This window comes from Phyllostomus hastatus, unplaced genomic scaffold, assembly GCF_019186645.2.
Source record: "Phyllostomus hastatus isolate PE091 unplaced genomic scaffold, TTU_PhHast_1.1 phas_contig_1, whole genome shotgun sequence".
Taxonomy (NCBI): Eukaryota; Metazoa; Chordata; class Mammalia; order Chiroptera; family Phyllostomidae; genus Phyllostomus; species Phyllostomus hastatus.
Genome location: NW_025333498.1, coordinates 21,217,296 through 21,230,035, shown reverse-complemented (window position 1 = coordinate 21,230,035; position 12,740 = coordinate 21,217,296). Strand labels below are relative to the sequence as shown.

Genomic DNA, 12,740 nt, shown 5'->3' with positions numbered 1-12,740 from the left:
GCTTATTTTCCTTGTTAAGCTATAAATTCCACCAGGGCAAAGATCACATTTCTTTCGCTCACTATTGAACCCCCTGCACTTTGTGTGGGATTGGCATATAGTAGGCGTTCACTAATCCTTGAAAGAGCAACTGAAAGGACACAGAAACTTGAAGTATTTATGGTATTAGTTGTAGTATGGCTACAGCACAAGTGACCAATAAAATATGTTTGTATGATCTGTTCAGTTGAGGATTTTATTGGCTTGACATTTTAGTAACTCATTATGTTTCCACAAATATGTCCATTAGCGCATATCTTGTGCTATTATTAGGCTCAACTATATGAGCGGTTAATTTTTAACTGAGAGATCACTGACTTGCAATTTTCTTGGCACATTATCTTTTGGACTCAGTCAGAAAAATCATTGTTTTACAGCTATAAAACCTTCATTTAATTGGAAATCATGAAGTCACTGGCTCATCAGTTCAAATGCTCAGCATCCCTTTACTATAAAAATGCATATGTACTGCTTGTTTCTGCAGAGGGGCTCCATCAAATCATTGACACTTTCTTCCCTTAGACACTAAAGGAATAAATGAAATGCCTTAACTGAGGGCTTTTTGTTGGGGACCGCCCTGCCTGGTCTCAGGAAGCTGTAACCCCCCATGACTTAGGCTGAGTAAAAGACTTCCGGACCAGGAGCCACTTAGGAGACAAAACTTATTTCCCTGGCATGAACGCTGCCTGTTCTAATGCCTGGCTTCCTTTTTGCATGGTCGGCAGTCAATGACGGGTAACAATTCTCTAAGAAACAGGATGAATCTAAGACAGACTCAATCACGTGGAAAAGTCCTAAGGGAAGGGGCTGTGGATATGAAGGGCTGATGGCATCAACCCCTACCCCCTTGGCTTTGTCCTTGTGAGAAATCCAAGTCTCCTGCCCTTCTCAAGCCTGCAGAAATTGCAGGGGCGGTGCAGCCCAGACCAGAAACAGTGGGCCCCCAGGGTAATCAGGCCTGTGGCATAGAATATGCAAGATCCTGTGAGATCTGTTTGCTGGAGGATGTTATTAATTTGGAATTTAAAGGCACAGGCAGGAAACCTTTGGAACCTGTAGTCTTTTCATATGTCAAAGACCCCAAACTTTGCCCAGAATCACTGCAGGAGTTCTGTCTGCACCTTTGTAAGTCACCTACATCTTTTGATCTTTTCTGCTAGACTGTGAATCCACAAACTAAGTCTGTTTTCTCAATAAAAATCTGCTTGGGTATGGAGACGGGCACTCTACCCACTAGAGAGAGGGTAGCCATTCTGTCCCTATTCCCCCAAAGGACCTGGTTGTCTCTGCGTATGTTTTTCTTGTGTTTCGATGAGCCATCCACAGTGTTCCATGCTCACTGCAGGCAGGTGAGCATGCATCAGCTTTTCTGAGATGCCAACAGGAAATGCCATATGAGGGTCATCAAAACCGAAGTACCTGGACAAGGGTTCCTGCTGTATATTCTCCATCATCCAGGACAAGTTTGGAGCCATACCAGAAGGCCAGTGCATAACACAGGAAGATGAGACACCACATGAATCCAGTAAAGAATCCCATCACTATCCCTTTTCTAATTCCCCAACGCTGAGCAAACACAAGATTTTTCTCATACCTGTGAAGAGAAACATGTGAGTCTATTTCATCAGCAGAAGTAGCAGCTCAAGTTAGAGTGTTTCAAACAGACCACAATGCAGTGGCTTTCTTCAATGATTACAAAGCACCAAACACAGAGCTGCTGTAAGAAAAGAAAACAGCAACTTCTGTGTAGTTTGTTTAAACCTGGCAATGAAATGCGTTGAAGGCATATGCCTAGCAGAGCCTCATGGTTGATTACTTCCTGGATGAGTACAGTGGAGTAAGCTTTGCCCTTAAGAGAAAGGAATTTTTCATCACAAATGTTTGGATATGAGAAATCCAATACTATTTGTGCTTAAATTGTTTTATTAAATCACATGGCATACTTCCTATCAGAAAATGATGCAACTGTTTCCCTCCCAGGTTTGAAACTACTGTTTGCACCACATGCACTCACCCATCTGCCCTGTGACCAAGAATGTTCGGTTGTGACATGACGGGTCAGATTCACACCATGGGACATGGCTAACTGTGTGGAAATTCAGTCCAAGCACTAAGCTTTTGTAATTCTATCATCTGGCCATCAATAATGGGCATTGTCTTAAAGCTCAGGCATTCTGTAGCTTCCTTCCTACATCTAAGAAAATCAATTAATGGAGAACTTTAAACATTTCATGGGACAAAACTGAAGGTCTAGCCTATTTTTGTTACATTTTTAAAACATTTACACTGCTTATTTTATTAGCAGTAGAAGATAATACCTTTCTCCTGGCTGGTGTGGCTCAGTGGATTGAGTGCCCACCTGTGAACCAAAGGGTTGCTGGTTCAATTCCCAGTCAGGGCACATGCCTGGGTTGTGGGCTGGGTCCCCAGTTGGGAGCGTGCAAGAGGCAACCATACATCGATGTTTCTTTCCCTCTCTCCCCTCTATTTCCCCTCTGTCTAAAATAAATAAATAAAATCTTTTTTAAAAAGACAAGATAATACATTTCATAATGGAGGAAATATGCTACTGAAATTTTTATGAGAAATAAGATAACTTCATTCCACAAACTGAAAGAAGCAAATGACCCATGGACACAGACAAGAGTGTGGGGATGGCCAGAGGGAAGGTGGAGTGGGGGCTGGGAGGCGGGAAGCAAAAGAGATAATTGGGACATCTACAATAGTGTCAACAATAAAAATAAAGACAAAAAGAAGCAAATAAAAAGAGAGGATAATTAAAGATTATAAATCCTGTTTTCTATTTTGTGAAGTTGCTAGCAATTAAGAATGACACCATCATACTAAATCTATAACAGATGAAATAAGAGTTTAATTAAGTTGCCAGTTATTTTATAAAATCAGCACCTGGCACATGTAAGCACTCAATAAATACTAGATAAATGGAAGAATAAGTAAAAACAACTGTTTGGCAACTATGTTGTTTTGGTCACTTAGGTTTTTATTTTCATTAAGAATTAATCTCCTAGAATGATGGTCTATAATATACCAATGCTAAATTATGTTTGATTCAATTGCAATTTGAGACCTTACAAGGAGTGTGTAGTAGAGCAGCTGACTAAAACACATTGTGTTCAATAAAAATGTGTGAAATTGCACTTTAGATCATGAAAACTTTTCCTTAGCGGCAGCAGACGGGGTGGCAGACTGGCATGTGGTACAGTGTGTGTACACGCACCCCACCAGAGCTTGAAATAAGTATCAAACCTAAGATGGCTTCCTAAAAATTACCAACTCTTACCTCTTCAAAACGCATACCTAACTTAGGGTCCCTTATGGTGCTTTGATCCATCTCATTACTCTGCCAAGCTACCTCTTGAACAAAAACTCCCTTTTGAACAAAGGCTCCCTTGGGGTAGCATAGACCAGGGTGAAACTGCCACTTCATACAAAAAAATAGGGAAGTTCCAGGATAAAGGAAATTCAGAAAAGTGGCAGACATTTAAAAAAATTTTTCTTTTGTTGTATTTTTTCCATTACCATTTATCCCTCTTATGCCCTCTTTCACCTCCACCACGCCTCCGGCAGACATTTCAATTAACCAACCTTTCAACCTCTCTTTTCTCACCACCAAAAGCAGCCACTGTTCGAATGGATGAAATGACTTCGTCCGCCACTGACCCTGCTTTGGCATAGGCCTTCAACTCATGGTCAGTAAACTTGGACACGCTCTAAAATCCAAAAGAAGAAAACAAAATGTGAAGACCAGGTAATTGGGTCAGTCTGTCACTCAGTGATTCATTTAGGTGAGCAAACAGGTGGCATGGGTTAATACAAGACTAGATTCTCACTGTAACAGCATTCACCGAGGAAGACTTTGGTCCATGACCCATGCTAAGCCTCATCCACAGGTGTCTGGTTATTGGCCTATCCAAATGGCTGTATTAAAAGCCAGCCTCAAAAACCTTCATACAGAATTAAGCCTCCAGTAGGGCATTCTGTGAGTGTTTCAGTCATTAGAGTAATGAAGTTTTCAAGCCAAATCATGTCACATGTCATTGCCACTGGGCCAAGGACCATTGCACAGTTCACAGACAAACAACAGAGGCAAAGGCCAGAGGGCAGCGCAGGAATCCTGCTGGTCAGAATATGGAATGACAAGGGAGGTAGTGAGCATGCAAAGGTGTGATGAGGCAGAGGTAATTCCGTAGGAGAAAGCTTTAGGTAAATATCACACTATATTCGCTCAGCTGTAGGGGTTCAACCACCTTTGCTCTTTACAAAAGGAAATAAAAAGACATTGCCCTTAATATTAAATAAGTTACTTTCTCTACAATAGGACTTAGACTGAGTCCCAGTTAGAATTAACCACCAAAGAAATTTCTGGCACAGATGAAGAGACAAGAAGGGGAAAAATGCAAACATTGTGAAAAATCAACTCATTCAGAAATCTAAAAAATATACCGTACCCACACTAAGAGGGTTTATCTTCCAAGTTTTTCCAAACCTTCAGCAGCAAAACACTTAGCAAAGAAAATCTTAAGCATAATTCTGATATAAAATAATTAAAAGTATTTTATTATATTTATTTCACAAGTCCACATTTTATAAAACTTTAATGAGCTGAAAAGGCAACAATAAGAAAAGTAAAAAGTGGGGCTATTTTCATCAACATTAAAATGTGAGTGTTATGGATGACATGCAGTTTTCACCAGCCCCTGTCTAATTTATTTCACCAGTGTGTACAGGCAGCATGGTAACAAGATAATTAAGTAGCTAGGATGTTATCAGTTTTGTTGTAATGGCACATTAAATTATCTCAGGATATTTCAATTAAATGGATACTGGAGCTTCAAAAATGTAGATTGGGAAATATCTAACAAATGCTCATCTTTCTTATTGTAAGCATAAAAGTCAAAGCAAACAGAACCCATAACCTCTAATACCTCCTACGTTGCCCCTCCGCCTCTTCTTTTTTGTTTGTTTCGCTTTTTAACTGAGCCCAGTGAAATTGCTTGTATCATTTTACACAAACATGCACAGACTTGAATTAAAAAACAAACCAGTGCAGAGTTACCACATTGCCGATCAGTGACGCACTTACAGGAAGTTGACATGTAGGCACTGAGACCAGAGAAACTGTGCTCTAAGCCTGAACCATGGAAACCAGGCCACGTGTTGGTCTCCTATATGTTAAAGTATGACTATGATTCATTAAGGTGTGAATATTAATTTATTATGGGTTTAAAGAAAGAGATTAAATGTATTTGGTAGGAAAAAATGCTGAATCAAATGTTCACAGAATCCCTGAAGACCCTCCACAGAAACTGGAGCTTTTTAAGAGTGCATCTGGAAAGCATTGAGCAGAGAAGCATTTTACAAAGCCTGCATGATATGGTGGATTGGAAAAAACAAAAACTAATTTTTTTAGTAATTAATTCTGTGTCTGCTGCTGGGCTAAATGCATAATGTGGATTATGTTTTAAATCATCACAATGACTTTGGGAGGTATTATCCTTATTTTTAAGATAAGGAAACTGAAGTTTGGATAAGTTAAACATATCTTTCATAAGCCAGATGAAAGATCCTGGTGGTGACCTAGTTCAGTGGAGTAAGTTTTTGCTGTTGTCACTCTGTATTACCTGGGAAACATTTGGATAAAGCACCAGTGGATTGTAGAGAATATTGGGTTGGCCAAAAAGTTCATTTGGGTTTTTTTGTAACCTGGCTCTATAAGTAGCACATAGGTGTCTTTAACTTCATCCAAAACAATTTTGTTAGATTATATTGTGACAGCTGTCATATCAGTGTGCATTTAAGAAACTTACCAAAATTGGTGAATTTTTGTATAGCCATTTCAATATTGAAGATGGAAGAAAATATGCAACATTTTAGGCATATTATACTTTATTATTTCAAGAAAGTAAAACACAACCTAAATGCAGCAAAAGATTTGTACAGTATATGAAGAAGGTGCTGTGACTGGTGAACATCAAAATTGGTTTGCAAAGTTTCATGCTGGAGATTTCTCACTGGAAGGTGCTCCACAGTCCAGTAGACGAACTGAAGTTGGCAGCAATCAAATCAAGACATTAACTGAGAACAATCAACATTACACCAGGTGGGAGATAGCTGGCATGTTCAAAATATCCAAATCAATCAAGTTATTGGTAAAAATGAAAAATGTGTCTTTTATTTTATGGGAAAAAATACGGACTTTCTGGCCAACCCAATACTTTGCTAGAAAAATACCATCATGGAGATTGGTACTTGTTGTTCAATAATGTGAGCTTTCACTTGAATTCTACCCTCATTTATAGCAAATTATTAGTGTCCCTGGTCCCAGGACATGCTATCTAATTGTGGCTGCTCTAAAAGTAAGCTTTAATAATGTCTCAATCTTTGGGAGTGTGTTTTAACTGGAATAACCCAAAATTTCTATTCCTACATTGTTTCTTGGCCTGCATACTCAGGGAGCGGAGACTGTGGAGGGGAAACTGCTCAGAATGAAGCAGGTAATCTCTCTGAAACTGATCAGATGGAATAGACAGCACAGTCATGACTGCAGAAATCTCTTAGGTGCTTGTCACTGACATGGGTATATTTATTGGGCCTTTTTGAGGGGGAGCATCTGAGCTTGGAAGACCAGAGAAGCAATGGGCATTTTGGGGAGTGGGTGGAAATTTGTATCTGTCTCCCTGGAATTTGTATTCTGTTCGGTCACTCACTAGCTGTGCAGTCCCAGACAAGTCTCTTTACCTCTCTCAGTCTCCACTCCTTATATTTAAAGTGGCATTAATATTTCATAAGATTGTCATAAACAATCCCTTATACCTTTATATCTGCTAAGTCCTTTTAGTCTCAAGGTTCTCACATACCATAACTCCCCAGAAAGAAGTAATATCTTCCTCCTGCATTTACATAGTTGTATAACTAATCTATATACATGTATGTATATGTATATAATTACTGGATTATAGATAATGTGTAAAAGTTCCTCATAGTTCCTGGCACAATAGTAAATGCTCAATAAATGTATTATAAATAATATTATTGTTATTAGTACATCAATGTTTCTGTTATTTAAATATTAGTAATCCCTAATCTATGAAATGTTATTTGATACTGAGAATTAATCAATCAAAATAATGATAAAGATGTTGACCGATGATACACAGGAGAAGGGACTCCAGCTTACATTTTTGGCTATGTCTCACAGCCAGCGCCTTCCCATGGAGAGAAATGAGAAGACATTCTTACCAGACCGATGATGCCTGCTCCAATCCCAATGAGAGGGCTGACAGAGATGATAACCAAGGTCAGCTTCCAGCCCTGGAAAAATCCCAGCAGGAACCCACAGATGCTCGTGGTCATGCGCTGAATGAAAATGGCCATTTGGTCAGCAATGGCATCATTGATTTTATTAATATCACTAGAAACAAGAGAGGCTTTGATCACTCAAATGGATTTGGTCAAGTCAAATGTCCTACTGAGAAATCACAGTCCTCCTCTTCTTCGTACCCCATTGCCCTTGGGAAACATAACAGACTCTCACATCTTGGAAAATTTGCTGCAGCTTAGGAGGTCATCCAGCCTCTCCCCTCACAGCCAAGTAAATTGGTCCTTAACCCAGTTTTCCCAGCTGGTGTCCATGAAACATTGGCGAAGGCTTTTGGAAACCATCTTATTTGTCTCTTTTTTATAGCTAATACCCTTGGTCTGCCCTGGAAAGCCCTTTTTCCCTCCTTTATATCTGCTAAATCCTTTTAGTCTCAAGGTTCTCACATACCATAGCTCCCCAGAAAGAAGTAATATCTTCCTCCCTGCATTTACATAGTTGTATAACTAATCTGTATACATGTATGTGTATGTATATAATTACTGTATTCTGCTTATAGAAAGTATAGAATAGTGGTTAAGCGGAGAGACCCTAGAGCCAGACACTAAATTTAAACACAAGCTCTTCTTGGTCAAATTACTTAAGCTTTCTGTGCCTCAGTTTCCTCATCTATAAAATGGGGATAATGACACCCTACCTCAGTGTGTAGTAATGAGGGTTAGATAACATATGCACAATAAATCATGTACAGCAGTGCCTAGGATGTAGTAAGCAATCACTATGTGTTTGCTCTAATTATTCCCTAGCACCTTTTGTCCTCCCAGTAGGCTGTGAACTTCTTGAGATTAGGAGTTCTGTGGCTATCCTTATGCCTTGCATGGAATGAGTGCTCCAGAATGTTAGTTGATTATAGTTACATCAAATTGATGTTCCTGGGAACTTCCCCGTAATCCCCTGTCTAGATGGAGCAAACAAGGTTTAGGACTTGATAGCCAAAAAGGACCTAAGACATTACATTGAGATTAACCTATTGTATTCTAGCAAGGTTATACATCTGTCCAAAGTCACAGTGAGAGACAGAGTGAGGCTGGAATCCAACATGCAACCTACATTTATCTTCACCACACTACACACTATCTTTCACGGGATTTCAAAGCTTAATTCCTCTGAACTGGTTCTAATTACTCAGGGCTCATTCAGAATTACTGAGAGGGTTATTAATGACCCAAACTAGTATTCAGGTGTAAACTGGATTTACAACCAGTTTTTCAGTTTGAATCTTTTTCAAACTACTGTGGATTTTTTTGGTTTTTTGTTTCTGTGTGTTTCTATAAATTGCCTCAACAGTCAAAGCAAGAAAATTTTTTCATTGTATTTGTCTTTATAGATGCCTGAATTGTGAAATCTTTCAATTTCTCCTTTGAGGCCAATGACCCTACTTCTCTTAACTCTCCTGTAATACTTCATTTTAGTAGTTATTCAAGGAGCTATGCTATGTTGTAGCATCCTGGCCTTCAAGCTATAATGACCATATTTGATAACACATTATCTATGAGAAAGCCATGCTACTTACAAAAGTCCAACTTAGAGACAAAATGTATCAAAAATAACTGAGAAGGTTTTCAATTGTTATCTAATTTAGAAATAAAAGTGTTATTATAAAAAAGTCATACATATATTAAAATGTCCCATCAGCTACTTACTCAGAAAATCTTGTATTCAGCTCTCCCACTGAATTGCAGTCGAACCATCCTATTTCCATTCTCATTATTTTCCTAAAGTAAAATTTTCTCATTTTCTGTATCTGCCGAGCTGAAGCAATTACCCAAAAGCATATCTGGAAATGGAATAAGGAATATTTAGCATTGCAATGTTAAAAATATTCATTCATTCCTTCTCTTTTCCTAAGAAAATACTTCCAATATAACAGGTGAGAAAAGAAGGAAAGTATTTCACAAAATGCCTCATTTGGGGAAATCTAAGTGTGAACACTGGCATCTGCTCCTAAAAGTGGAGGTGAGCAGAGCAATTGCGAACAGGGAAGCCAGGAGCTCTGGGTTTGAATCCAGCTCTGCCACTTTTAGATGTAAACTTATTGAGTTTATTTTTTGACTCACAGTGCCAAAAATAATTATTGCTTTTAACTCATTAGTCTTGCATGCCACTTCTGAGTAAACTTTTCCCCTGAGAGGCCTGCCAACAGCATTTATACATAGTTTTCAGGCGTAGGACAATGATTTTCAGAGAAAGCAAGACAACGTTATGACATAACAGGGAATCTGCTAAGTTTCCCCCAACCAAGCAAAATGAGCCTGTCATTAAAACAGCCGGTGCCACAGTAGAAAAACTGATGCATTTCTCTCTTCAACTAACACTAACTTCCTGGAGTTTTTGAGTGAATGGGGGTTGGAGACATTTATTACTTCTTTTACAGGAGGCAGCAAAAGATGAAATACCTTTTTCCTTAATAAGGATTAAGTAACTCCAGGCCCTTCCATGCCTTAAATCTAGAATGTGGTCTACATTCAGTTCACAGAATTTGAGTTGGAATGCTGTTTTGGTGAGACTTTAGCAATGAAGGAGAAAAAGGAAGTCAAGTTTGCTTTCCTCCAAATCTCAGGCCCTGCTTTCTCCAGACCATTCCCTCTCCATCCACAAACACCTCCACACTGTCTGTTTCTAAGTGTAGAAGAGGGGTGAAGTAGGGAGGGCAGAGAAGGACAGGACACTGAAACCAAAGGCCTGTTCTCCATCTCTCTGGACAGCTGCTGTATCCTCCTCTCCAGCTGAGGAAAGAATCCTTCAGTTGTCCCCGGGAAATAAAACTGTAGTCCTTAAGGCTTCTGAATAACTTAAGAGTTGAAGAGTACACTGTATATTTCATTGTAATGTCTTTGAACCCAGATGTTGATCAAGAAGTAAAATAGAGGTGCTACTCACTTGAATATATCCTGTGATAAGTACCGCGACAGCAGTTCCAGCATAGTAACCGGAAAATTTGATCATTTCACTTTCAATGTCCAGCAACCTTCAAAAAAGAGAGAAAATGTTAAGGCTCACAAGTAGAATCAAGCTACCAAAGATTAAATTTGTGGGTGCAGAGGAATTTAAAATATGTGTATTTATGTTTCTATTCAATATGACTAAAGCATTTTATCTATGTAGAATTAAAATGAATCCAACAAAATCCCTGAATAGATCTCATGGTACCAATCACAGCCAAGATGCCTACCCCCTTCAGTTTTAGAGGCAGAGATGCTAGGGGTATGAAGTAATGAATATGCAGTTGTTGGGAGCCCGGGGACCCTAGATGGCAGCCCAGTGCTCTGTCCACTGAGGCCCCTTTCACTCAGGCTCCTTGTGCAGTGATGGAGCAATCATAGCTCCAGAACAATTTTCAAAGGCCAGGCAGGTATCTAAAAAGACCCTGGCAGAGAGGTGTGTGCTGTAAATCAGGAGGCTTACTCTTCCTGCTTTAGGAATCAAAGCAAGCTTTTCAAGTCCACCATCTCAGAGTGACACTGTGAGGAAAGTGTGTGTCATCTCGCCACAGAGGCAGAAAAACACTTCACTAGCATAGTCCTGCTGACTACAGCCCAGGAAGCTTCACTCTCCAGGGCAGTTTCCAAGGCAGAAGCCAAAGAACTTGTGGGAAACAGCAAGAAGGCTCTGCAGCATTTTCCAGCACAACTGTCATGCTGCGGCACAGGGTTTGGGATTGACAAGGGAAGAAGCAGGGACAGGAGGACACAATTATTCTGTGATCTCTTTCAGGAAATAAGGGATTTTAGAATTAGAAAATTAACATATTGGTTGATGACAATCCTGATTTTCAGGGACAAGCTAAATGATATGGAGTCCATTTCTTTCGAAAATTAGAAAACAGCATCTTCATCATTGATGCTCTCACACAATATGCTTTCTGCATTCTCTCGGGACTTCCTTTTGTGACCAAACTTGAATGTTCTCCCCCTCTACTGAACTCAAACCAAGTATCGAAGTAGAATTCATTTTATTCACAACAAACTATTATCCATGATGGATTTTATGCTACCTTGCACTATTATTCAATGTCTTAATTAAATACATTTTTATATATGAGTTTTAGCTGCTTGCTCATACCACCTGAAGCCTAGTACAGTATCTTCCACATTGTAGGTACACAATAAATGTCTCTTGACTTTGCTCTGACTTTCAAAATACTAATGAGGAAGGGAATAATTGTCTTGGTCAACCTCTGATAATCTCCAAACCAGCTAATATGTTTGTGTTCACCACATTCCCAGTTTTTCATGATGATTTAAGTGAACCCAAAAATGAACAAGGTCTAGAAAAACATAAACTTATATACAAGTATCCACAGCCAGAGGCTAACTATCTCTGTATGGAGCTATCATGTAATATTATGAGTAAAGCCTTCTAATGTATAAAGGAGTCCATACTTTAGTTTTCTGTTTGTGAAATGAAATTTGGCTATCCCAAAACAGAAACCTATGTGCATTTGTCAAAAAGTTTTACTTAGACTTCCCATAGTGCATTCATTCTATAGACACTCCAAGCAGAGGTGATAAAGTGCCTGCCATGAAAAACACAGCTGCCAGTTATAAACAAACCGATGTTTGTTTATAAACATAGGTTATAAACAAACCTATGGATTTAGAGAACTGAGCACTGAGCCAGCCCCAGGAATTACTGAGGCCAAGTTCAGGAGAATTATGTCACTGCCAAGTGGTGTGAATAAGGACATGTGTAGTTCATGATTCTTTTCACTCCTGAGACACCCCAGAGATAAACGGTTAACTCATTTCTATTTTATACTTGGGAAGAAAAAGTTATCTGTTTTAGAGACTACTTGAGAATATTTCTGGAACTACAGGACAAACATATCAGAAGAACTAACAAGAAGGAAAAGAGCGGGTTGGCTTAGTTCCTTTGACTGCACATCCAACTCTTCATGATCTGTGTGGTGGGAAGATCTTGTGATGTTGAAATTCTGGAAAGGATTATATAATTGTGCAGGTGATTTGGACCCCAGAAGGGGCACATTTTTTTTAACAGCAAAATTAACTTACATCTACTTGAATAAATTAAGTTTCCTCTGACTCATTTGTTGAAGAGAGAAGAGGGGAGGGAGACGTCAATTAGAAGGAAAGAGATATTTTACAAATTATTAATATGTGAGGATTCTTACCTTGCTTTTCCTAACAAAATAAGTGCATCATAAGATTGAATCACTCAATTTACACCTCAAGGTTTCAGATTTACTAAAGCCATAGGCTTTTCATTTAAAATACCTAGGAGGTCATTACAACAAGTTGCTTTGCTTGCTAAGGAGTTTTTGTTTTGGTGGTTCCATGGTCTG

The 12,740-nt window shown here is 39.0% G+C and overlaps 1 protein-coding gene across 3 annotated transcripts in view; it reads right to left on the bottom strand.

Annotated features, from left to right (window-relative positions):
• Positions 1 to 12,740, bottom strand: part of ABCB11 (ATP binding cassette subfamily B member 11) — a 98,985-nt gene that overhangs the window by 59,094 nt on the left and 27,151 nt on the right. For all 3 annotated transcript variants that reach the window (XM_045842402.1, XM_045842431.1, XM_045842465.1), the window contains 5 exons: positions 10,319 to 10,406; positions 9,082 to 9,215; positions 7,300 to 7,471; positions 3,646 to 3,770; positions 1,459 to 1,633 (listed from right to left, as the gene is read on the bottom strand). In XM_045842402.1, the coding sequence (XP_045698358.1) occupies positions 1,459 to 1,633; positions 3,646 to 3,770; positions 7,300 to 7,471; positions 9,082 to 9,215; positions 10,319 to 10,406 (694 nt within the window). The remainder of the gene's footprint in view (positions 1 to 1,458; positions 1,634 to 3,645; positions 3,771 to 7,299; positions 7,472 to 9,081; positions 9,216 to 10,318; positions 10,407 to 12,740) is intronic.